Source organism: Halichoerus grypus, chromosome 3 (genome assembly GCF_964656455.1).
Source record: "Halichoerus grypus chromosome 3, mHalGry1.hap1.1, whole genome shotgun sequence".
Lineage (NCBI taxonomy): Eukaryota > Metazoa > Chordata > Mammalia > Carnivora > Phocidae > Halichoerus > Halichoerus grypus.
The window spans coordinates 174255125-174281960 of NC_135714.1; the positions used below are offsets into that span (position 1 = coordinate 174255125).

General features: G+C 46.4%; 2 protein-coding genes across 7 annotated transcripts in view; both read right to left on the bottom strand.

Moving 5' to 3' along the window:
• PLPBP (pyridoxal phosphate binding protein) overlaps positions 1-8761 on the bottom strand; it is a 26729-nt gene extending 17968 nt beyond the window's left edge. Inside the window, exon 1 of one of the 3 annotated variants that reach the window (XM_078069611.1) lies at positions 8703-8761. Coding sequence is in view for 2 of the 3 variants with exons in the window: in XM_036109952.2 (XP_035965845.1) it covers positions 141-239 (99 nt within the window). In the remaining variant the exon portion in view is untranslated. Of the gene's footprint in view, positions 1-140; positions 308-8702 lie in introns of those variants that run through there. The other 2 variants (XM_036109952.2, XM_036109950.2) reach the window with 2 other exon arrangements.
• Positions 911-23165, bottom strand: ERLIN2 (ER lipid raft associated 2). Of its 4 annotated transcripts, none has more exons than XR_013446634.1 (13): positions 23056-23165; positions 21702-21823; positions 20117-20198; positions 18790-18836; positions 17062-17123; positions 16769-16894; positions 13269-13342; positions 13057-13115; positions 12408-12499; positions 11477-11566; positions 9481-9560; positions 8703-9096; positions 911-2430 (listed from the first exon to the last, which is right to left on the bottom strand). XR_013446634.1 is itself a non-coding variant. In XM_078069610.1 (13 exons), the coding sequence occupies exons 3-13, from the start codon at positions 21806-21808 to the stop codon at positions 8902-8904; spliced, it is 1014 nt and encodes a 337-aa protein (XP_077925736.1). In that variant the 5' UTR covers positions 21809-21823; positions 22035-22122; positions 22776-23045; the 3' UTR covers positions 5623-8901. The 4 variants fall into 4 exon arrangements, 3 of the variants coding, with proteins under 3 accessions (XP_077925736.1, XP_035965839.1, XP_035965840.1); XM_078069610.1 differs by lacking the exons at positions 911-2430; positions 23056-23165 and adding exons at positions 22035-22122; positions 22776-23045 and having other exon boundaries at positions 5623-9096; XM_036109946.2 differs by lacking the exon at positions 911-2430 and having other exon boundaries at positions 5623-9096.
• Between the last annotated feature and the right edge of the window lie 3671 nt (positions 23166-26836).

Consider the following 26836-nt stretch of genomic DNA (forward strand, 5'->3'; position numbering starts at 1 on the left):
GCAACCCGCGCCGACGCCAAGGCGGCAGGACGGCTCGCCGCCGGGAGACCCCCTCTGCGTCACCGTGACGACCCATTCCCACGCAGGTGTCCCCTCCTCAAAGCAGCGGCCCACCGTCCCCACGCTGTCTCCTTCCTCACCCGCGGCCGCCGTGCCACCGCCTGCTGCACGCGCTCGTTCACTGCCCGCAGTGCGAACCCGACTCCCAGCTCCGCCGACATGCTGCCTGCTCTCCACATCCCCAGGGACCAACGCCGAGCCCAGACCCCTTGCACCCCCAGGCTGAGACCACTTTCCGGTCCCGCCCAGCTCGCGTCTTGTGTGGTCCAATCGCCGCTCACCACCGAATCGTCTCATCCAATCGACACTGGGGCGGGGGCGGGGCGGGGGCGGAACGGTGGGCGGCCCCGCCCCGCGGCGGCGGCCATCTTGGGGAGGGCGCCCGCGGGCTTGCTGGGGACATGCTGGCCGGCCTCTGGACGGGGCGCTGGGGTCTGGAGGCCGCCTCTGGAGTGGTTCCGGTGCCCCCCTTCCCCCCCCCCCCCCGCCCTGGCGAGTCTTCCACGTCCAGCTGCCTGAGCCGCCGCCCCCGGCCTTGTGGGAGCTTTCTGACGAAAAAAAAAAAGAGGGCCTGTTCCTGGGTCCTTGTCCTTTTCCAAATGCCCCACAGATCTGCCCGTCCCTGGCGTTCAAAGAGCTGCGTGGGGACCAGGACTTGAAGCTGCTGGAGCGGGAGACATGGCTTTTAGTGTCTCAGATGAGTCTTGTGAGGAACCGTTAAGAGATATAAAAGAAAACTGTTGCTAAAGAACACGTCCTGATTCAAATGTACGGTTATTCTTGTCATCCTTGAAACCAGTGCTGTCCAATTGAAATATGCGATCCACACAAGTAATTAAAGAATTTCCAATTGGCGCATAAAAAGTAAAACATTTTAATGAATACATTTAACCCAGTATCTCCAAAGTAAAGTTTCGTTATGCAACCAATAGGAAAACGTAATGAGATTTTTTTTTTTCTTAATTTGGCAGAGAAAGAGCACAAGTAGGCAGAGAGGCAGGCAGAGGAGAAGCAGACTCCCCGCTGAGCAGGGAGCCCGATGTGGGGCTCGATCCCAGCACCCTGGGATCATGACCTGAGCCGAAGGCAGACGCTTAACAACTGAGCCACCCAGGCGCCCCTGAGATTTTTTTTTTTTTTTAAGATTTTATTTTTAAGTAATCTCTACACCCAAGTGCGGCTTGAATTTAACAACCTGAAGATCAAATATCGCATGCTCTACCCATTGAGTCAGCCAGGCGCCATGAGATTTTGTTTTATTGTACTTAACTTACAAAACTCGCTGTGTAGTTTTGATTTACAGCATGCCTCAATTCGGGCTATCCATATTTCACGAGGTCAGTAGCCACCTGCGGCTGGCGCTACCTTATCAGAGGAGAGCACAGGCAGCTTTAGACCTCTAGCATGACCTCGGCACACATTCAGTCCAATTCTTGAGTGTCCTATGTGTCCAGCTCTGGGCCACATGAGGGTCATAAACATGAGGAGGAGCCAAACAATAAATTTTACTAATACAGTAAAATACAAAGTTTGATAGTCAGATGGTGAAATAGTAGGTGCTGTGGGTAGGTAGAAAGAGATCAATTGTGTTAAGGAAAGCGCTTTTGTACTGTTTAAAGATTCTCAAGCATTTCAACTTAATGAAGTGGGATGCTATTATGTTGGAGAAAAGGCTAAAGTTTGTTCCTCAGGTTGTCTTGGGGCCACTTGGCTTACTTCGAATCCTCAGGAAATAAAGGGCAATATTCTTTCTTCTCTCACCATCTTCCCAGACCCCAAGAATGATGAAATTTCATATGTTGTGCTCTGGGAAAATCATTTTTGAACAGAACCTAGGGTGCTTGCCATCAAGGACTACTTTTTGGGAAGTTTCTCTTTACCAGGTACAGGTAACTGGGTTATCTGTAAATTAGGGTTGCCAAAGACATTAGTAGTAATTGTGTTGAAATAAAATGGCTCTGGACTTGATAATTTTTACTCCTGACAAAGTGATAACAACAAATGATTAGAACAGGCTTTCATGGTGTGAATAATTTGCTGTAGAGATAGCGAGTTGAAAGGTGCTAGGTAGCAGTCAGTGGTGGGAGGAACAAAGGGGATCACAGCGACCAGGACCGCGGTAAAGAGATGTAATAGAGAAGGATTGGGTGAACATGACATACTAAAGTGATAGGCTACTTCGAACACATTTATTTTCTTTTTTAGAGAAAGAGAGCACACAAGCAGGGAGGGGCAAAGGGAGAGAGAGAATCTTAAGCAGGCTCCATGCCCCAGCACACAGCCTGACTCAGGGCTCCGTCCCACGACCCTGAGATCATGACCTGAGCCAAAATCAAGAGTCGGATGCTTAACTGAGCTGCACAGGTGCCCCTGGAAAACATTTTAAAAACCATAAATACCTCATCAGATCCAAAGGATGTACATAGAATCCAGGGGATAGGTTATTATGACAACTAGCAAGAGTCTTCATTTAATAGATTTCATTTAATAGGTCAGATGTGTTCTTTGAATTTTTTTTTTAAATATTTATTTATTCATTCGAGACACAGAGATAGAGAGAGAGAGAGAGAGAGAACATGAGCAGGGGGAGAAGCAGAGGGAGGGGGAGAAGCAGGCTCCCCGCTGAGCAGGGAGCCTGATGCGGGGCTCGATTCCAGGACCCTGGGATCATGACCTGAGCCGAAGGCAGACGCTTAACCATCTGAGCCACCCAGGCGCCCCTCTTTGAATTTTAAGGCCAACCTCCCCCACTCCCATTCCCCATATTGATGCCAAAAAGGCATCAGAAGAGTGACTTAAGATTTCAAGTTAATAAGGACAGTGGTGCCAAGATTGGGTAGTGGTGGCATAGGACTGCCACACATTGAATCTTGGTTTCCTCACTAAACTGTGATCTTGGATAAGTTACTGAAGTTCTCAATTTTTCATTTATAAAATGGAGTCAATATCTCCTTCAGAGGTGCAGTGGGGATCAAGATAACATGTGTAAGACACTTAGCAGAGTGCTCCCCCATAGCAAGTGCAAATGTTCAATAAATGTTAGTTTCTCCACCCTGCTTATCTATTCAGTCAACATATATAGGGGCATTTCTCTGTAATGATAACTTGGGGGTAGACCAGGATGAGTAAGACAGACTTTACTGTGGATTCATTTCTAAGATGCTTTTCACCTCTAACATTCTATAACCTTATGAAAATCGAAGTAAAGATCAAAGTGACCCCAGTCTCATCATTTCACATTTTCCAATGTCTTTACTTCTCAGCTATGCTTTTGAATGAATTTTATTCCACTTTTTTTCCTTATTTTCTTTTTTAGTTTCTTCTCTTCCACTTCCTCAGACATCAACCATCTAATTTAACACTTCATTCTTCCCTAATCCTTGAAAAATGGAGGTCCACAATCACGTCATCACCTGTAACTGTCTTCAAATTGCTCCAACAGTTTACAAGGACAAAGAGGAAGAGAGAAAGATTAAAAAGCCAAATACCCAGAGGAACAGATTTTATAAATAATTTTATAAAAATGTAGTATACTTATTCACCATAAATGCCATCAAGCATTTAAAACATTCACCTCTGTCGTCTGAGGCCCTTAATTATGAGAAAAACATTCATGGATTTTAAAACTGTTTCCTTCTGGGCTTACTGTGATTCTTTTGGGGGATAAAAAAAAGATAAAATAATAGAAAATTACAGTTGCCTGGTTACTTGGCTCTAAAGAGAAATGGAGAAATAATGCCCATGTCCCAGTTTAAATGAATTGAGGTGGAGAAGCCACTGCAACAATCCCTCAGCACACATACGGTCACATTTGGCTTTTGAAATGTGAATATAGATTCTAGAACCACAGACCTGGGGAGGACCTTTAGAGATCATTTGATCTTTCATATAGAATGACATTTAAACCATCCCAAACAGCATAGACTCTCCCCAATTTCTGAAGACCATCTGAGAAGAAAACGTTATTTATATTAATCCCTGGATTTATTTTCTATTTGCACGCAACTGCTTCTCCTGATTTCAAATTTTAGCCAATCTTAAGTGAAATCTTCTAAAATATTCTGCAAGCTAACTTCCTCTTCATTGGTCTCAGAGGAGCTAGAGAATACCTAGCCAACCCTTATGCAACTTTTATAAAGTGAAATCGTTAAATTCCCCTTCTGCCTTTTATGGGGTCAACCCATGGGCTTTATTTTTAATTTTTTTATAAGAGTTTATTTGAGAGAGAGTGAGAGCGAGAGCAAGAGCGGGAGCGAGCAAGAGCACACACGAGCAGGGGGCTGGGGAGCAGAGGGAGAGGGAGAAGCAGAATCTCTGCTGAGCAGGGAGCTGGGCCCAATAGGGGCTCGATCCCAGGACTTGATCCCAATCCCGATCCCAGGACTCCGGGATCATGACCTGAGCCGAAGGCAGACACTTAACCAACTGAGCCACCCAGGCACCCCTGGCTTTATTTTTTTACTTTTTAAATTTTGGTTTTAACATTTTGTTTTGCTAGCCTCCTCTTAAAAATCTTTTTTTCCAAACTGGAGCCCTGAACTGGGAATTCCTCTCAAGAGGGCCAAACCCGCTTATTTTGTACATATGACATTTCTGTAGATGTACGTATTCTCAATACCGTTTGCTGCATTCCAATATTGTTCCCTTTTTCCTCTCTGTGCTATGATCTTATTCTGTGTTATCACATTTCTTTGATTTTCCACTTAGTGGTACCCACTTAATAGGTGTGTGCTTTCTAGCCTGTTTTCCGAGATGACTGAAAACGTTATACACGGCAGGCCCAGTGCTAACCCCTTCACATGCAGGATTTCATTTAATCCACTCAACCCATTTTATAGATGAAGAAACTGAAGTTCAGAGAGGTTAAAGAATTTATTTAAGACCGTATATATAGGAAGTGGTGGAGCAGGGATCTGAATCATGGCAGTCTAACCGCAGGGACTACGTTCTTAACTTACCTATTCAATTGTAAGTTCATGTTATTTGTGTAGGGTATCTCAGACCAATAGAGAAAGTTTGAGAGCACCGTTAAAAAACCCGAGGAAGCCTGGGCTTGGGTTGCCACGTTTGGCAAATAAAAATACAGGATATTCTGTTAAATGTGTGTGTCATATAAATAACAAATAATTCTTTAGTATGTCTCCTGCAGTATTTGAGACATACTTATACTAAAAGTTATTAGTTGTTTAAACGAAATTCAAATTGAAACAAGCATTGTGTATTTTATTTGGCAGCTTTAGGCTGGGCAGCTTTCCAGAGTAGAGACTGGGACTTTCTCACTGAATTGATATCAAAATGAGTTTTGAGTCAACTGAAAGTATCTCTACCTTTTGGGCCAGAATTGCAGCAGTGAATGGATTCTTTAAAATGATCAATTTCCATAGCACCTACCAAGAATCATGCCATGTTTACAAATTATTTGTTTCTACACTGATAATGGGGATAGTCATCTGAATATATTTTTAGGGTGATCTTGCACTCCACTCACTAGGGAGGGACGTTTTATTTCTTTATATCACCTATCCTAATATTAGCTATTGCTAAATTTCACTTTAAAAAAAATACAAAGAAGAATGATTTTATTTAGCAAGACTGAAAATAAAACTGAGATATAAATTCACAGCTTTAGTGTGGTCTAAAACAATTTCTCCAGCTATCAACCCAAGGTGATTACTCCAGCATATTATTTATAGAGTGATTAATATAACAAGAATCATTTCTTGTTTACAAAGGGGGTCATTAAACTGTTGGGGCTCTTTGAAAGTAGAATTAGTTTTGACTATTCAATCACCAGCTTACACAAAAGCAGAAATAAAAAGAAATGGAAATCCACACACAAACTGATTGGCTATTACTTCTTTTCTAAGGAAGCAATAGAAACAGTGGCTCGAACCCTACTGAGTAGAACTAATGAAGTAGCCCGTTAAGTTGAGACACACAGCAGTCACTAGCCGACACACAGGTTTATTCTCAACTGAGGACTGAGGTTTATCTTCAATCAAACTTAAATTGGTAAGTCAGTAAAGACGACGATCTTACTTTCACTACTTACTCTCTGTAAATGGCAAAGTCATCAGTGCAGAAAGATACATAGACCCATAGAAATCACAACAGATCATTTAGAAAACAACTTTTTTTTTGATCAATATATTGCCAAAATTCTTTCAATTATCTTTTTTTCCTCCTTCAAGTTAATATGACCACAGATCCCTTCAAATTTATTTTATATTAGTCTTATAAAAATTATTAACAAACTTTGGCTTCCTTGCAAATATTCTGTCCTTATATTTAAAAAAGTGATTAAAAACAGTACTGAATATGAACCACTTCTGTAAAGTTTAATGAGAAACATTCAACCAAGGTGACTTTTCCTTGGAAAAATCCTACAAAAAAACTGAATTTTATAAACAGTTACTTATTTTGATAGAAGTTCCATTTACAAATAGCAGCCATGACTTTACTGCCTACAAAAGTGTAGGCTGTCACATTTTACACATTTAGAATTCAAATGTTTTAAGATCAGATTTTCTAGTGAGTGTTGAAGACACAGAGTCGCACAGATTGGTTAGTCATCCCATGCTGAGGAAACTGCTGACTTCCATGATTTTACTCTTCAGGCAGGTGCAGATAACCACTGAATTTAAACTGAGGGGCACTACGACACTGATATTTTTTGTTCAAAGAGGAAGCAACATTAGCATTGAGGGAGGCAGGGGCAGCAGGATTTTACTTTATTGAGGCTCTTTTGTGGTTAAAGTATATCTAGTGCAAGGGACAAGCTGTCACAGTTTGTTAGTATTGGGCTTTCAAGTGAGGAACCTGAGCAAACGTGCTATTCAGAGGTGGAGATATTCTTGCTTTTTATTCTATTGAAGTAGTGTTTTCTGAGGCCTAGGCAGCAAATCTCAGAGTAGAGGGAGCAGACAAATATGTAAATTGGGGAAGCTGGAGGTCATGTGTCATGTTGCTCCTAACAAGTGATTAATGGCATTGAAATGGGAGGAGGGTGAGTATATCTTAATAATGGATACCCTATGTTGGCCTTGGGAGACTGTCTTTTGCAAGCACTTCTGAGCACATTAAAATCCATCATTCCCACGAACAGTTGGCTGCTTGCACAAAGTGTGACCAGGACCAGTGGTTTGAGAATTCTAAGTCCCAGAAATTAGAACAGGGAAGGGCAACATTTGAATTAAGAGGAGTTAACATGTTGTTTCTACCTAAGCGTGCTGAATGCTCCCCAAACTCTCAAGACAAGCCTGGTGCTACTTGGGAGCAAGCTGGCCCGAATTCTGGGCCATTCAATAAAGCAGAAGTCTGGGCATGGGACCAAAAATGAGGTGGGGATCTGTGCCAGAAAGTATCATTCATAGTATCACTGAGGGAAAAGGGGTACAGTGGTAGTTTCTTTGGTGGTGGTGGTGGGGAGGGCAGCTAAGAACAAAGCCAGATCCTAAGCCAGAGTTTGTCATGGAGAATACCGACATGCCTGCAAGTTAGATGGAGATAAGCTAACAATTTAGTACACAACTCACGGCCTACATAAGCTGGATACCACCCCCCCAACTCCAATTTCAGGATATAAGAAAATCTTTCATGTTTGTTCTCCTCCATCCCAAATCTCCCAGAATGACACAAAATTTTCCTAATTAGAAATGGAAAAAAAGAAAACAACCCAAAAAACCCAAACCCAAAACATTTGAACATTTTGATGCAGCCCTTCCAATCCAGGGACCTGGGCATGAACTCTTGACATGGACCCCACAGCTGTCTCCGGAGATAGAGCATTCAGTCTGACCCCTGTGTGGCTGTCGGCGCCCTAGATTTCAAAACATGTGCTACTTAGTGGCTCCCCTTTTATCACTCTGTCAGACTGCCAGCACAAGCTATAAGCTTAAGACTAGGAGATACTTCAGGTGACCTCAGCCCCTGGAAGAGCTCTTCAACACAGAACCTCCACAGTGAGAACATACGTCGTTTGCCAAGCAGGTACCATGGTGGCTGAGAGACGGAACAATCCCCCTTCAGCAGCTAGTAAGACACTAGGGTTGTTTGTTCCTATCTTCCTAATGCTGAGTGGTATCAATGAACAGATTTGAGAGAGGAAAAAAAACCAAAAACAAATCACAGAACAGGTGAAAAGTTTTAAAAAGAATTGTGGGGTGGTGCCCAAACCCTGACTCTGGAATGTAGTCAGAAACGACCGCTCTTTAAGCCCTGGGGCAAAGAGGGTAGGAGAGAAGAGCTTGCAAAACCTAGCACCAGTCCTTCCTTGTGAGGGCTCGAGAAAGCGTGCCTCTAAAATGACTCACATATGCCGACAAAAATACCAGCAAAGCCAAACGTTCTCTGCAGCTGTTCCCCCGCAGCTCTGCGGGCAGACTCACAAGCACACAGCTGCTCAGTTGCTGAGCCTCACCCACAGGCATCTCCCGCCTTGGAGGCAGAGGGGAGAAAATTGAACCGCGTTTTCCCAAATCGGGGAAAGCAAATCACCTGGAGACAACACCCTCTATTTCTCCCACTCTGTAATGATTGAATCCCTACTTAAGCCAGCTTCAAAGGGCTAAAATTAGTGTCTGGAGGTCAAAGGTCAAACCCATGGTTTGCCCATCTTAACAGAAGTCATCTAAACTGCTTACCTGAATAAGACCCCAAATCAGCAATCCCTGCCCTCCCTTCCCAGGAAGGGGAATAGATTTAAATCCATTTCTTCTTTTTTCACCACAGAATGTGGAAGAGAGTCAAAGCAGGTAGTGTGGGAGGGAGGAGCATCCCGGTTCATCATTCAAAAATAAAGATCTCTTTTAAGTGTCATCCGAGGTTGTATACAAAAAACTTTCAATTCTCCTCAGGGTCTAAGTCCAAGGGCTCATCATCGAAACTCAGCTTGTCAGCTAGCCCCTCGAACTGCTTGCCCAGATTGCCTGCAGAGTCCACGAACATGTTCGGGATGTCTTTGCCAAAGTAAATCTTGCTGTTGGAAGCAATGGCTTTGTACTTCATCAGCTGCAGATACTCAGGCGTCAGCTTCAGCTGTGAGAAACAAACGAGAGCAGACTAGGTGGAGCCAGGGTCAAGAAGACTCTGGGTGGCATCCTTCACTTTTCACAAGGAGAGGGTCTCTGTCAAAGCAGTGTGCCCTCTCGACTCTTCCTGGCCTCACTGTTCTATTAGTGACAGGGTACTAATGGATGTGCGAGGTCAGAGCTGCAAGTTTTAGGAGTTTCCGTGTTTCACACGATTAAACTTCTGCCGAGGCTCGGCTAAGGGGAAGGGCAGCACCTGTCCCCCATGGCACAGCGGCCACCCCTTCTGGCCGGGAGGGACTTGGGTGGTGGTGGCCATCCGACACCGGGAACTCTCAAACATTAGCCCAAAGCCAGATACACCTCTTCCCCAGGCGGCCCCGGGCTTTACCTTGTTGGCTTCGGCGAGCTTCATAGCGGTGTAGCACTCCGCATCAGCCTTTGCCTTCTCCCGGGCCAGAAACGCAGCATCTGGGGGCAAGAAGGCAGTGAACGCGGTACCGAAGCCACCAGAACACTGGGCCCTGGACCCCTTCCCCCCCCCGCCTCTGCGACCTCGGGGAGACTGCTCTTTTTCCGCTGTGCTTTGGTTTCCTCTTCTGCAAAATGTGGAAGGAGGCATTTCCCCTATTTCACAAATCATGGTGAAAATGAACCATGACAAAGAGGTGCTCGGGCGGCATCTCCCTGTGGTGGGGACTAACAAGGAGCACGTCTGCGGCTGTGCCCAGCAACATCTCTGACAGTAGGCTCGAGAAGAGCGCTGTCCAGGAGACAGTTCCTGGTTCCCCGCACTTACCCCTCTTGCCGATCCACGGCTGGGAAGCCGCGTGGGCCCTGTCCCCACGTCCAGCTTCAGAGGTCCCCACCCCATCCCTCCTGTGCTGCACAGCCATGGCGCCAGGAGCCCAGGGAGGGCTGTGAATACAGCCGGAGGTGGCTCCGCCTAAAACCCAATGCCACGAACATAAAACAGCTCGGTCCCTCTCCAACTTCATTTCCCTTTTTATTTCCATCAATCATTTCAAAAAGGTACTCTTTCACAGTGGGGACGCCGACATAACTCTACCTAAGGCAACTACATGCCCTGGTCCAGGCTAACACCTGTTTGGATGAAGACCTATTTCAACTTCCACTGTGCACAACTTCCTTAATCCGCTGAGACGAGCTTTCTGTCAAGCTGATGCAAAACTTTTTTTTAAGATTTTATTTATTTATTTGACAGAAAGAGACACAGTGAGAGAGGAAACACAAGCAGGGGGAGTGGGAGAGGGAGAAGCAGGCTTCCCACTGAGCAGGGAGCCCGATGCGGGGCTCGATCCCAGGACTCTGCGATCATGACCTGAGCTGAAGGCAGACGCTTAACTGACGGAGCCACCCAGGCGCCCCCTGATGCAAAATTTTTGCTGCTTACTCCCTTGCCTTGGGAATGAGGCCAGCCTCCTGTGAGTAATATTTGTAGCCAGAAGCCTGGGAAGGACGGCCAGTCTGTGTGTGGGGGGGTTCTTCCTGCACACCCTCAGCACGACGCGGGGCAGAAGGAATGTGCAGTCTGGCTGGCGTGCTGGCTGCCTGCGGCCCACTCAAGCAGCCTTAGCACCTGATGACATGTTTTTATAAGAAATAAAAATGTCTTGTTTTGCTAAGAGCTCCCTAATGAGGAGCCACTGATCTGTAAAATCCTAGTTGGCTCCTCACCGGGCCCCCGCAAAGCCTGACAGGCCCCATACCATAGTGAGTACAAGGGGACACAGCGCTTTGAAGCTGGGCCTCGAGGTCGCATTTTTGTCTTAGAATTTGCTTGATTTAAGGCACCACATGAAGGAAAGGGTAGGCGGTGGGAACGAGCTGAGGGCTTAGGGGCAGGGAACTGAAGGTGAATCATGTTCAGAAAAGCCAGCAAAGAAAGCACTCTTTCTCCAGCTCCAGGGTTGTTGGTGCTGAAAAGGTGTCTTGGTATCCATGACAGGGGGTGCCGAGAGCAGACTTAGAGGCCACAGCTGTGGTGTTCGCTGACGTGCAGGGGGCCAGGGAAGGCAAAGGGGGGAGGTGCTGTTCTGGCCTCACCCCTTCGCTCACTTTTAAGGCTCTGAGACAGCAGGGACTTAAATGATTTCCTTTTCCCTTAGGCCTCACACAAGCGCACCTAGCCACACTTGGTGGACATCTGTTGAGTGAGCGAATGTTCTCTGAAGTGGAAAACTGACGGCAGCCTGGCCTCATATCTCCTCCAAACTCGACTCAAAAGCACAGAGAAGAAGTGATTTTCCAAAGAAATCATCACCTCTTGGAACAAAGATGAAGGAGCGAAGGAAATGACTCTCCCACCCCCTTGCCACAAGGTGGGGCCTGAAGAAACCTTGGACAATCACTTCACCTGTGCTCACCTTCAATTTCTGAAATCTTCTTCTCCGTCTCCTTCTCCATCACCTTCTGCCCATAGGTGATTTCTGCGACCTGAGCCACTTTTTCTGCCTCTACAGAAATGAAGTTGAGAAAAGGCTCAGAGCGCTGGTATTTCAAAAGCCAGACTGTTTGACCTTTCCTGAGTCCCTGATGTGGGCCGGTGGGTTAGCTCAGAGGGAGAGGCCTGCGACGGGCACACGTGGGCGCACATGGACCGCACCAGTGAGTGCAGTACCACGACCTCAGCATAAGACAGTAAATGGAGAGACCTGGGCCCTCCGACGAAAGCAAGGAGCAAGCCCTAACCTTTCCCCTAAGTCACAAGGGTATTTCTCCCGGAGGGATAGTCTAAGGAACGAGATACTGTCCAAACAGTTTCTTCCTGCCACTTCACTTTGGGAAGCAGATAGTAGTGGTTGATAATCTGGTATAGCAGTTATGAACCAGGTTCTGGACAGAGTCCCTGGGGTTGAACCCCGTTTCCACCACTTACTTGCCATATGACCCTGGGCATGTTATTTAACCCCTCTGGTCTTCAGTTCAGGAAAATGAGGTTAACGATAGTACCTATATTTCAGCTTGTGGTTGTGAGGAGTGAGGTAATTCACATATAAGTGCTTAGAAAAGTACATGACTCATGATATCTGCTCAATAGGTATTAGCCAATATTATTTCCTATTAAGAATTAACAGAAAAGTTTCATTTCAGAGATAAGGGGAGACTCAAAGCTCACTGCCCCTGGCCATGATCTGACAACTTCGGCTTTGCTTCGGGGAGTATGAATACCCCTCCTGCGCCTGGCAAGGGTTTGGAAGACTGTGATCTAGCTGTGCCTGAGGCGACCTCGCGGCTGCCCGCCACCCTCTTCAGCCCCCTCCACCCTGTAAGGTGATCACAGAACCACATTCAGACCGATGAGGGCCTTCTTCCGCTCCGTCTCAGCTTCCTTCTCCACCACCTTCTGTTTCTGGGCTGCAATGAGAAGCTTCGTCTTCTCGCTTTCCCTGAAGGGAAAAAAGGTACGCAGCTGTGGGGCCGCCATGGAAAAAGCTTCTGAGGAACTTCACTGTCCCCTGGAGAAGCCAGGCTTCTGCTGAGAGGCAAACTGTGAGTTCTTCCTCTCTCCTGGAAGGCTGTTCAATGTCCCAAGTAAAAGCAGATCTGTTGCAGATGGTAACATGGCTCTCTTTCTCCTCCAAAATAACTCACTTGTGGGAAATAAAGCATAATTTACTTTGGTAAAATGCACCTGCCAGCCCACTTAAGCACCTTTCACTCCCATCTTCTTTGGTATGAGCCATGAAGCACAAACAATACCCCCTGGCCCTTTTCAAAGCATCACTGCCTGAAAGAGCTTCTCCTGTGGCTCTCCATCACAGTTCCAGAGCCCAGGTGGTTCTCCTGACACACCCGCTCCATCTTACAGAGCGATGGGCTGTAACGAACGCTCAAGAAGGGCAATGAGCGTCTGGCATGGCTTCGGTTAACTCTGGGATGGGATGAGGTGGGGGGTGGGGTGGGAGAGAGTGGTGGATATAGCTTGGGCAGAGGGAATACTCACATCAACTCGTAGTTTCTGCGGATCGCCTCAGGTATATTGGGCTTGGTCACCCGCACAGCCTGGAGGATAAAAATAGCACGTGATGGGAGGTGAGGGTGGTGAGGGACGGAAGCAGCTCCCACTGGCTCTTCATCTTCCTGCACAAAAAGGACATCCCTTGGAAGGGGGGCTGCCCCTTCAGCAGAGGGTGTTCCCACTGCGGCAATGCTTACTTGGATGACAAGCCCGGGGGCCATGGAGGTCAGGTCCTGTTGTAAAGCCAGCTTGAGGTTTTCATCAATCTGATCTGGAATCAAGAAAGACAGAAAAAGTTGTTGTTACACTTTGTAGGCAGGGTGGAGGAAAGCAGGCGGGTAGAGGACAAACTAAAACACCACTCAAGAATGCACCTGACAGGCCAAAGGGCTTTCCAAGGCAGAGTGCTTATCAGAGCCCAGAAATCCGAAGATCCCCTGGCACATCTTTCAAAGCAACATGCCTATGTAGCCCCTCCACGCAAGCTGGATGTGAGAGTATCCTTTTCCTGTGGCCTCCAGATAAAATCACCCGAGGCTGTAGAAAATAGCAACCTTGCCCGAAAGGAAACTGAGCTTTAATAAGAAAAAGAACAAACAATTCTCGCATATTTCTTGAGTTGGGCGGCAGCCTTCCCCTAGACAACAGCAGCTAAAGAGAAGGCAGGCACCCTGTTTTCAAGAGGAAGGAAGGTGGAGTGGCTATGCTAGGTAGTTCGAAGAGAGCCAAGCCATTGAAATCCAGTCATTTTAGAAGTTTCTAAAAGAAAAACAGACTCTGACGTCAATGAAGGCCCCAAGGAAGACTATTTCCATTAAGAACTCCATCAAAGGGGCGCCTGGGTGGCTCAGTCATTAAGCATCTGCCTTCGGCTCAGGTCATGATCCCAGGGTCCTGGGATTGAGCCCCGCATTGGGCTCCCTGCTCCACGGGAAGCCTGCCTCTCCCTCTCCCACTCCCCCTGCTTGTGTTCCCTCTTTCGCTGTCTCTGTCAAATAAATAAATAAAATCTTTAAAAAAAATTTAAAAAAAAAAGAACTCCATCAAAGAACATAGGAGGGAAAATGAAAATTTACGGTTCTGGAAATGAGCCCGAGTCGTCTGTCGTTTGCTTTGGCCCTGATTGCTCTGTCTGGAATTCACATGGGAGTTGGTTCATAGGCAAGTGGAGGAGGAGCTCTGACTGACCCCTCCTTCTGGCTGGGGTCCTGCAGCACCCACAGCTGCCCTCTCTGGCCGGGGCCTTCTCTTCCTGACGCCCTGCCCTCGAGGTCCTCGGGAAGATCCTGGACGGCGCTGGGAAGACTCCACGGAACCAGGCTGGGATATCTGAACTGGATCACCTCCCTGTCAGCTGCCACCCGCTTTAAGTGGCCATTTTTGGTCACTGTTGCCCAAAACAGGGGCCTCTGAGGAACAGCAAGTGGAACTCCCTGCCTTTAACAGATGCCTGGACCAGACTGAGGCTCATGGAAGTTCAGTGATGTGTTCAAGCTACTTAGGAGCCAAAATAATACACTTGTTTAATTACTTGCTTTAATTTTTAGGGCTGTTTTATGCTTTAAAACAGCACTATCCTCTACTGTCATATCGGTAAGCAAGGGATTTTAATATTTCCACGCACTGGATATACTCTCACAGGCCTCTCAGCACGAGGGAGAAATGGCCCAAAAGGCAGCACCTCAGACCTGATATATGTTTAACAATTTGACAGCCATAGATAAACATCACATTTCATATTTTCTAACTTCAACAGGATACCAACCAAACTTCGAGATATTCTGTGCCCTCCCTAAGTTAAAAGTAAACAGTCATTTATTAGACCAAATTATATCTGAGTTAAAGCAGACACCTGTGGTCCTGGGCTCATAACTCTCTAGGAAAATCTGGAAGAATTATTTTGCCAGGTGGTTTATTACCAAAGTAATATTGGTAATAAGCTGTTTATACATTATAGTCATGCAGATAAGTACAGATTAGGTTACATTACACAAAGAGGTTGCCGCAGGTCAACTGCTGAACAAGAACTATGAAATGTTTTTATAAGATGGACAGAGAGTATGCACTAGCGTAAGCAGTGATGAGAATTACACAGTAATGCGGGAAGTCAGGGCCGGGAGTCCTAAGAGGACAGACTAGGGAAAACCTCCCACGTTCTAGGAATGGGATTAGAGACATGAATTCCTCCTTTACAGACACAAATAGATTCTACGCAAGACAGTGTTTGTTCAAAAGACGTAACTTAAAAAAAAAGAAAATTTCAAAGCAATTACATTTTCCCAGCTTCTCTGTACAATAAGCTTCACTAAGCTATTAAGTTTATCTCTTGGGCAATATGAAGTTTCCTTTTTTTGGTCTTTTTAAAGATTTTATTTTTTCGTAATCTCAACATCCAACACCCATGACTCTGAGATCAAGAGCTGCATGCTCCATGGACTGAGCCTTCCAGGTGCCCTGACAGTAAGAAGTTTTCTAACGCAAAACAATTTCATATTTTCATTTTCTCTTCATGGAAGTTAGAGTCCTTTGTCTCTTGTTGTTTCAAATGCTTTCAAGTGTTCCTTTAGTGGCACAAGTTCTAAAACCAGGGCTAGAGAGAAAAGTGATGCTATTTTATAAAACGCTCTCAGTTTGAGGTAAAACAAACAATACCAAATTTACAGACTTTTTCTTAAAAGCATACTGCATCTAAACCCTGTAAAGTGAATTTAGATTCATTTTCTACTGCAGAGAAATTAAAAGTGATTCTGATGATTTCCCCAATCAGAAACAGCATGCAACGGGCTCTGACTGAGATCACGGGCAGCACCAGGGTCCCTCCCCGCTCCTGTCTACTCCGTGGCACATTCTCTCAGGGTCCTTTTTAATGAAGATTCCTGGGAAAAGACACTGTCCAGTCCTGGTATCAAGAATAGTTGTACTATCATTTACTTTCAGCATTGACCACTAGAAAACTTCTGGCAGCAAGCTTAAACATAATACTTAACCACAAAAGAGCTAGAACAATTACTGAACTGTTTCTTTCCCTTGCTGCTAAAGTCAGGCTATGTTTACTTTGACTGGTTAAAAAGGTCAAAAAATATGTACTTAAGGACGTGGATTCTTTTAAGTGTTTTCCTATTCATCTCTACGTGTATAGGCTTACAGAAACTAAGAACTTCAAGCAGCTACAGTCCTTGTCCCACTTCTAGGTCCTCCTCACCTTTCCCGGGGGCCCTTCATGCTGGGTGGCGGGCTGAGAAGCACTCTGAAGCCAGAGCCAGGAGAGGAAGGTTCTAGCCTCAGCTCTGCTTCCAACTAGCTCTGCAACTTTCTCTTTGGGCCTGAGTCCCCTTCTCTGGAAATGAGGCCGTTGGGCTGGATAATCTCGAAGGTTCTTCCTCTAGAATAGGCCCTGTCTTCATTACAGAAGGCTGTTTTAGAGACAGTGGGAATGCCCCTGCCTTCCAGTCCTCTGATTCGGGCCAGGAGTCCCCTAGTCCACCGTGATCCCTGTGGCCAAGGCTCACCTGCTTTCACGACCTTCTGCCACTGTCATCAAAATTTTCTAGAAATTTCACGTGGGACCGGTTCCCGGGCACGGGGTTCTTTGACACTTTCTGTCCATGGGAACCCATCCTCCCCCACGGTGGCTCAGCAGTAGGCGGTGGGCGAAACAGCAGCTGAGGCATGCTACAGCCAGCAGAGGCTTTCTTACCAAAGAGCTCGATGTAGACCTCCTGAAGCGTATGCACACTGCAGAACTGGTTCAGCTCGTGATGGATCTTGTTGAAGATGAGGGCCTTGTCGTAGTCGGCAGTGTAGTTCTTCACGATGTCATACACTGGGAGGGAAGGCGGGATTGCAGAGTCAGAAAAGGCAGGACTCCCTTTCTCAGACACAGCGGCTCTCCCAGCCTGAGGTACTGCGACAGACCTGGGGTGGGAGTGGGGATGGGGGGACATGCTGGGCAAAGTAAGCCGGTGGTGAAGGTCAACTGGAAAAACGTACCTGCATTTGGGACCAAGAAGTTCACCACTTCAATTCGGTCAAAGTAGATCATCACACCACCACTGTTGGGGGAAGAATGAACAAAGAAGTCACCAGTCTGCTCTGGAATATAGTGCTGTCTCTCGGTGATGGCATCAGGTGTGTGACTTGGCAGAAAAGGAGCAGAGGAGTTCACGGGAGGCCAGAGGGCATGATATCTCCAAGCAGGAATCTTCAGAGCTTAGAGCAAGAACACAATCTCCCGAGAAACCACACCTCCTCAAGATATCTCCATAAGGAGAAAAGTGAAACTTCTGGGTGTCAGGAAGAAAAGAATAGTTCATATCTGTTGAATCTGCAATGCCTTTTGATTAAAACAGTCCACTGAAGGGAAAAGAAAAGTCAAGGAATTCTCAGAACTTAGAAGGCCACAGTGGGATTTTATGGTCACCGTTTCTCACTTTGTCTTCACCATCACTTTGTTTCAGCATTTTCCTTTCCCCACAAATATTCATTATAAATAATTTTAAGCACACAGAAACACTGAAATAATACAACTAACATCCATACATAAACACCTAAATTTAGCAATTGTTAACAGTTCACCTTATAGATTGATCTGCTTTTTTACGCTGAGCATTCCAAAAGTAAGTTGCAGTCATGATACTCTTTTTCCCTTAACACGTTAGTAAGTAACACTCACTGAGGAATAATGACATTCTATGTAGTCTGGCTCCATTCCCAAACCTAAGAAAATTAGCAATAATTCCTTAACAGCCTCTAATACCCAGTCCTTACTCCAATTTCCCCAGTTGTTCCTGTTATGGACTGAATGGTGTGCTTTCCAAAAATCCATTTGCTGAAACTCTAAAACCCCCTTGTGACTGTATTGAGATAGGGCCATAAGGTGGTAATTAAGGCTCCATGAGGTCATAGGGGTGGGGCCCCAACCTGACGGGCTTGGTAAAGGAACAGAGGCAGACACCAGAGATCTTCTCCCTGCGTGCACTGAGGAAAGGCCACATGAGGACACGGCAAAGTCGCCATCTGCCATCGAGGAAGAGGCTTCACCAGAAACCAACCCTGCTGGCTCCTTGGACGCAGTGTGCTGTATTCTCTATGGCCGCCCGAGCGGACTAATCCAGTTCCCCTGTCTTTCATAGATGGTATTTTTGAACCAGGTTCTAATTAAGGCTCACCATGGCTTTGTTTATGTCTTTCAGGTCTTCTTTTCAACCCAAAGCTCCTCCTTGTGATGCCATCAGGCCAGCTGTCCCGTGCGATGCCCTAATTCTGGATTTGCCCACATATTTCCTCGTGGTGGTGGTCTGTGATTCTATTCCAGTTTAGACCTTCTTTACCTTTCCACCAGACCACTAGAGTGGTCTTCTGTTTGGATTTCCAGACCCTGAGGTCACCTCCTACCTTTATGACATTCTCCAGAGCTAGTTATGCTAAACTTACCTTCCTCTACTAAGTCATTTATCTGCTGAAAGCTTTTAGTGGATCTTCACTTGTAACAGAAAAAGCCCACACTTAGCACAGCATTCAAGGCCCTCCTGAAGCTGTCTACCTTCTGTGATTTTCCCTACTGCACCACATGGCCTAGTCAAATCAGAACCGAGGGAGCAAGGAGGCAGGGAACTTGGTAAAACCACCGAGAAGGAATGCCTCTCCTTTCACTGTCTCTAGGAGCCAGACAGCCCTTCCACTGACATAGGCTTAGCTGCTTCACTCCGGGTACCTTACCTAGTCCCGCAAGGCACGTTCTTCACCTCATCTGTCTGCAGTGTGGTCTAGAAATAGAGGAGACATAAAATGCTGTAAAATGGGCAGTGACAAGCACAGTAACTTAGTTTTGGAATCCCAAACCCCCGGTCCTTGAGGTTATCTGGGTTGAGCTTTGGCCTTGTTAAACATGAATACTCCGCCTGGGTGGCTCAGTCATTAAGTGTCTGCCTTCAGCTCAGGTCATGATCCCAGGGTCCTGGGATCGAGCTCCGCATTGGGCTCCCTGCTCCGCGGGAAGCCTGCTTCTCCCTCTCCCACTCCCCTTGCTTGTGTTTCCTCTCTTGCTGTGTCTCTCTCTGTCAAGTAAATAAAGAAATAAACTCTCAAAAACAAAACAAAACAAAACATGAATACTCCCCCTAATCCTCTTTATTTACAGAGGGTGTGAGACTTAGATGAACAAAGGTACCTACCCCAGCTTCACTGTAAGTGAATCACCATATGAACAATCTAATAATGGTTTAGTAAAAAAGACCCTGGATTAGGAGTCTTAAGACCTGTCTTACCTCTACAGTCTTCCTTTACTAGTCTTGAAACAAGAGGATTCTGTATTTAACCTGGCCCTGCCCCTTCTCAGCATTCTGTGAGACTCCTAGGGTCCTGGGCACAAATGCACTCAGAAAACCATCAAACACAGGAAATGGTAGAAGAAATAAACATGGGAGAATGCTGAGGAGGTGTCCCAGTATATCTTCCTGGGTCAGTTTAAAAGTCATCCTCTAAATCTTATCCCTCTTGGCTGGACATACTTCAAAGACGGCTAGCTAGTCTATCTTAGCCAGGCTTTCTATCCGTCATAACTAATCCTACTCCTCCTTTAGATGTTATTTCCCTTCACCAAGTCCAACTTTCCTCTCCCCCCCAACCCCCCAAATTATGTTCACATCTATGAAGTTCAAATAAGAACCAGCAAAACTACCATGTTTTATTTCCATTTATCTTGGTAACCTGTGATTGAAAACACAGACACACACACCCTACTTTTCCTTCTGTACATTTGGAACAGATTCTTCTCTGGCTCTACCTTGAAGTGAAGAAATAATTCCCAGCTGGGGCCAATGGGCCAAGGCAATGACCCCATTCCACTCTTTCAACAATCAAATAAAGCTCTAGGGTATGTGGCTCATGGAGCCTCATTCTTTATATATACATTTAATACATCATATGTATATATGATTCCTTGAAGAGACATTATACTCATCTAATGGGAAATAATTCCAAATTATGCGTTTGCCAACACCCCAAACCTGCAGTGGCCCAAACATGCCCCACAAGCCCAGTTTACCTGCACAGACTTATATGATGTGATGAAAGGAAGCATGAGGTGGAAACCTGGGCCGCTGGTGGAAGTCAGGAGGGCTCCGCCCCTGTAGAGGAGAAAGAGAGAGGCAGTTCAGCAAGGCATAACAACTGCAGCAATACTATTTGCACCGACCTTCTCTACGGCCCCATAAACATTTCATACAGAGTGAGACATGTGCCCGAGCCTGTCCACAGACCCCTTCCTCTCAGCTCAACCCTAATATTCTAGGAAGCCTGATGGTAAAACATAAAGCCATTATTCATGCTTTTGCGGCAGGAAAAACAGGCACATGGGCTAAGTGGAATGAAGACAGCAGGATCCCTGGCAATCCTTAACAGAAGAGGAAGTCTGTTTTACTTTGTCATACCCGTTGAGTTTGGCGCAATCCACGGGGGCAGTTAAATCCAGTAATACATTTATCAACTAACTGCACTAATGTTGGAGTCCAGGGGCATGAACAACCAAAATAATAATTTTGAGAACGCTTTAAAAATCATTTACGTATCTTCTTTGGGCAGTAGTATTTTACCTTTAGAGCCAAGTTATATGTAAAGGGTAACAAAATTAAAAGCCTTTTTTGGGGACGTATGAGCAGAAGGTGGGGAGAAATAAAGGGGAGAGTGGAGCCCAATGAGACTTCTAGAACTTGCTATTGGCAATCCAGCAATAAGCATCTTGGGCACATATAAGGAGGAGTTTGTAAAAGACTTAAAGAAAAACCTTGGTTATGGAAGTTACTGAAAGGAAAGCAACCCGAGATTTATAAGTGCTTCCTTGCTTTACATTATGAAGGAAAAAATACATTATTTTTTTAAAAAATAGAGCAATAAAATAAACAGTGATGCAACGGGCTCCTTTCTTATAAGAACCACTACTCTAGGGCTTGCCTTGATTGATATAGATCAATCTGCAGGATTCTTCTTTTTTCCTGAAATGTTAATTTTCAAGAGTGGGTACAATCAGCAGAGCAGGCTAGCTCCTCAAGTTGCCATCAAGAACTGGTGCTCATTGGAGGTAACCTTGTGGCGCCAAGATGCCCAGCAGGGATGTAGGACAAAACAATGTTTCAGAGATGATCTGCAAGCACTGGTTTCCTTTAGAGCTTGTCTCTAAATCTCTAGACACATTTATTGTTCACCACCCATGGCATCAACTTAAGACTATTAAATTTTATATTTACATTTATATTGAGTGTGTGTGTGTGTGTGTGTGTCCCCTTCCATGGTCACTGACACCACAGCTCAATCTAAAAAGACTCCTCTAGGGGCGCCTGGGTGGCTCAGTCATTGGGCATCTGCCTTCAGCTCAGGTCATGATCTCAGGGTCCTGGAATCGAGTCCCGCATCGGGCTCCCTGCTCCGCGGGAAGCCTGTTTCTCCCTCTCCCACTCCCCCTGCTTGTGCTCCCTCTCTCGCTGTGTCTCTGTCAAATAAGTAAATAAAATCTTTAAAAAAAAAATAAAAAGACTCCTCTATTCAATGGACACATAATCAACAGAATCTGCTAGACAATGACTAGGAGAAAGAGACATTTAACAGGGAGTTGCAAGCTTCTGTCTCTTCCTTACCTGTAATACACCCCAATATGTCCCTCTTCTATCTTGTGCACGGCTGAGAAGAGAGATGCACAAAAGAAACTGGAAGCCACAGCCACAACTGCTCCCAACTGAGCCATCAGCGAACCTTTATCCTAGGGAAAAAGACGCAGGAAGACGTGTGTAGTCCGACATGCAGGAGAAAAGCTATGACAGGGAGAGAACCTCACTAAGCTGAGCTCCCTACAAGTGGCTCAGGCCGAGCCTGTTGTACTACGAACACAAGGCTAGATCTACAACTCTCTTCATCCTTGTTCTCAGGCAACATTCCCACTCCTTCCTTAGCTGTGGGATCATATTCCCTACCTCCCCGAGGCAGTGGCTCCAGATACAGCCGGGCCCCAAGAGAGAACCAGTGCCAACTGGGCAGCGTTCAGAACACAGCCTTCTCTTCCTGTGAACACGAATGTGCTGTCACTGGAGTCACTCATACTAGTAAAAGGGAAGAGACGCAGCTGCAGTATGTTGCCCAAATTACAGAGGATGTCAAGTGACAGGCAGTTGTGGCTATGTAATTCTGGTCAGAGCCTCCCAGTCCTAATTGCCTGCCATTTCAAAGGAAACCATTATTTACTCCTTTCAGATGCTGGAGAGACAGAGTCAGCATGTGAGCAGAGTTCACATGGTGGGATTCTCTGGCCTTTCGTCCACCTTCCCAGTTGTTCCTTTGGATCTAAACGGGGGAGGGCTCTGAATACACCCTCCCATACACTTGACTGGCACTTTGCACCTCACCGGTGCCCACGCCCATGGTTAGAGGAGAAAGAGAGTTCCCCAGGGTGGGAAGACCGGCACTTGGCACCTCACCGGTGCCCACGCCCATGGTTAGAGGAGAAAGAGGGTTCCCCAGGGTGGGAAGCACCAGGACGAGAAAGAGCTGGCATCTGGAGACTCATTTCCTGAACACTGAAGGATCTGGAAAAACGACGGTAACTGACAGCAAAGTTCACAGCCAGGAGTGCCTGGGCCCACCCGCGCAGGGCGTGGATTCTGCCTCCCGGGGCTAACATAACTCGGGCTCAGACGTCTGCGAGGCGCTTATTTTACCGTAGCGGACTCCAGCTACCGATCTGCAGCTGCGTCCTTTCTGCAAATGCTCCCCTCCCCGCCCCCAACTCGCGCCCCTTCCCTGCCCTCTTCCGAGAGAGGGTCGCGCGTCCCAAGCGCCCTGGGGCTCGCGGGGAAGGGACAGAACAGAAAAGGGTTGCTTTCTCGCTCCGGAGGGAGAAAGGTTGCTGGGGCTGGGGCCCGGGAGAACCGCCGATGAGCTTCGGCCGGGAGCCGCAACTAGGCCCAGTGCGCACAGTAAGGGGCGGGGGCCGCGTACCAGGCTGTCCCTCCAGGCGCTCCGTACTCGTCCGAACCCCCGTGCAACCGTAGAAACCGCGACGCCCTCCACACGCTACTTCCTTCCGGGCCTGTCGCTTTGATGACGCCATTAGTTCACGCGAGAAGAACCCCCTTAGTTCGTTAGCCCCGCCCCCGCTCTCGGAGCGGCCAGAGTCCGCGCCTGGCCGCCAGGGGGCGCCCGCGGCTCGGTCCGGCCCGTCAGGACCTCGGCTTAGGGTTTCCAGGGTGGGGACGGTGCACAGTGCCTGGAGACTGAGGCGCGGGGGGGGACGCTCGTGGCCGCGGGTGCTGAGTGACTGAGGGTGTCGCTTTCCGAGGTTCTAACTTTGGAATTTGCTCCGGACCACCCCCATTAGGTCGAGTGTGTTGTTTTCCGGAGCAGGTACCAGCGAGTTGCCACCGTTCTAGCCCTCTGCGCACGCCCGCCTATGGCGCCGCTGAACCAAGCTCATCTTTCAGTGCGTGGGTTAGCCCCACTACGTCGTTCATCAACAAACAGTCCCTATTTTGAATTGCCCTTTATGCTTTTCTAGGAGCCTTGGCCTTTGAGGCCCCCACAGCACCATCCAACAGTTTAAGAAGGAATTATTATCCCAGTTTTAGTGAACAGAATCTTGAGCTCAGGGAGGTGCGAGGGTAACAGTGGATGAAAGCCTCCTTGGCGCTTCCTTAACATCGGGAGCTTAACTGCCTTTGTAACACCTGCCCGCAGTCCACAGGGCTGGTGCGTGCCACCGTCTCCCAGGCTGGACTGTAGGTTCCCTGAGGGCCGGGACTGCGGCGGCATTTCCCGGTGCGTAGGTACTCAGTAAATGCAGGCTGAAGGCGTAGTGGCACCAGGAGCAGGATCTAGATCTCTCGTGTGTCCCAGTCTAAGGGCGTCACGTTGTCCGCAGCCTTGGCTGTTCAGCAGCATTACATTGGGACATTTCTAATTCAGCCACTGAAGTTATTTTGTTTGCAGAAGAGAAAGAGTCCACTTAATTGCAGCGCTCAGTAAATGAAAAGCTTTTACACAGAGAAAATGGCAAGATGGTGGTGGTAGACAGATTTAGGACACAGGGAAAGGAAAGCGCAGGTTATCCAGGCATCTCTGCTTGGAATTCACCCTGGGTTTGCTCTGGATGAGTCTGCGCTGGGATGTTTCAGCATTGTATGGTTAAGCCCACAAGTGGGCTGTGTGGTGCTGCCTGGGCTCTCTGTGTGCCCATAACTCTCAATGAGGGCTCTTGTCTCCTCACCCTGTCTCTACAAATCCCCCCTCCTCTCACCTGGCCAATCTCCTGAGTGATCCTGTTGGAACCTAGGAGCTTTTTGTCTCCCATGTTCAGTATATAATTCAGCTGGGCACGCTTAATAACTTTAATAGTTGAGCGAATGAGTCAGAGAAATGGAAATATTGGGGTTTATCAGCCCAAGGAGTGGGGCTTAGCCCACAACATAAAGGATCTGAGTTAGTTGTAATTTAAGAATTTCCTGACTGTTAAACTTTGGAATGAACTATGAGTAGAAGTTGTGGGATTCTGTTCTCAGGAAGCTTTCTGCCAGTCCTGGCTTAACTGTGGCCTTGCCGAGAGGCTGGGGAGGAACTTCCCATCATGCTCGACGATCTAGCATTTCTGAAACTCCCTGTCTTAAGGCCCCTGTGATTTTTCGAACAATATCCAGCATTATCAAGCAGGTAAGCCTGTGACGATTTCTTTAACAAAAGTGTTTTAAAAATCCATTTTTTAAAAAAATGTGCAGTAAAGAGTAGTGGTTAAGTGCAGATACTCCACAGTCAGACTGCCTGGGTTTAAACCCTGCCCCTTCACCCCACCCCATGCCTCTTATTAACTGTGTGACCTTGCAAAATGATTTAATCTGTCTGTACCTCAGTTTCTTCATCTGTGAAATGGGGGTAATAATAGTTCGAACCTTCTAGGGCTGTTGTAAGCAATAAATGGCAGATCAAGGAAAGCACACACACACAATGAGATAACACTTCACACCAGTCAGAATGGCTAGAATCAGAAGGAAAAGAAATAACGGGCTAGGGAAAAGAGAACCCTCGTGCACGGTTGGTAGGAATGTAAATTGGTATGACCACTGTGAAAAGCAGTATGCAGGTTTCTCAAATTAAAAGTTTTAGAAATACCATATGATCCAGTAATTCCACTACTGGGTATTTACCCAAAGAAGATGAAAACACTAATTTGAAAAGATACAGGTACCTCTCTGCTTATTGCAGCATTATTTGCAATAGTCATGATACGGAAGCAGCCCAAGTGTCCATCCCTGGATGAATGGATAAAGAAGATGTGGTGTGTATATACGCAATGGAACATTACTCAGCCATTAAAAAAGAACGAAGTTTCAGGGCACCTGGGTGGCTCAGTCGTTAAGCATCTGCCTTTGGCTCAGGTCATGATCCCAGGGTCCTGGGATTGAGTCCCGCATTGGGCTCATTACTTAGCAGGGAGCCTGCTTCTCCCTCTCCCACTCCCCCTGCTTGTGTGCTTGTGCTCTCTCTCTCTCTCTCTCTCTGACAAATAAAAAACAAAAACAAAAACAAAACGAAGTTTCGCCACTTGTGACCATACAGATGGACCTGGTGCGCGTTATGGTAAGTGAAGTAAGTCAGACAGAGAAAGACAAATGCCATAGGATTTCACTTATATTTGGAATCTAAAAAACAAAACAAATGAACAAACAAACAAAAAACCAGACTCTTAAATACAGAGAACAAACTGGTACTTTCCAGAAGGGAGATGGGTGGGGGTACAGGGCGAAATAGACGAAGGGGATTAAGAGCTACGAACTTCCTGTTATAAAATAATTAAGTCACGGAGATGAAAAGTACAGCACAGGGAATATGGTCCATAATATTGTAATAATGTTGTATGGTGACAGATGGTGGATACACTTACCATGGTGAGCACTGAGTAACGTATAGAATTGTCAAATCACTGTGTTGTGCACCTGAAACTAATATAACATTGTATGTCACGTATACTTCAAGAAAAAAAGCACACAATGTTGGACACATTTTAAGTGTTCAATAATGTTAGCTGTTGCTGTTTTAACGACTGAGCCACCCAGGCGCCCATGTTAGCTGTTGCTGTTTTAAATAGCAAATTCCCGTAATGTGTTCTTGTCTGTTTGTGGATTTGGATTATTAATGTGACAGAAGGTGAGAGAAGGATAAGCTTAAAGTTATGTGGTATTGAGTCATAACCAAATGAAGGCTTATCAGAAGGAGAGATAAGGGACTCTGAAATTCTGCTTCAACAGATACTTACTTACAATACAAATTTCATAAAGCATTATCGAGTGCTTTCCATGTACCAGGCCCTACGCCATTCTCATTTTATATACTCTTGAGGTAAGCCCTTTGAGGTCAGCTCCATTCTAGAGGAGGAAGTTGAAGCTTAGAGAAGTCGAGGGATTGCCCAAGACCACAGAGCTTGTAAATTGCAAAGCAGAATTCAAGTGATCCCAAGAAGATCTGTTTCTTCATTATAGTAAATGAATGAGAAAATAATGATTCAGCTTAAAATGCACACACGCATGGAGTGACCACATTTATCTCACATGTAATCTTTCAGGAATGTAGACCAGTGGTCAGAAATTGCAAAACCTTTAAATCTTTTTTTTTTTTTTTTAAAGATTTTATTTGACAGAGAGAGACACAGAGAGGGAACACAATGGAACAGAGAGGGAACACAGTGGAGCGGGGAGCCTGATGCGGGGCTCGATACCAGGACCCTGGGATCATG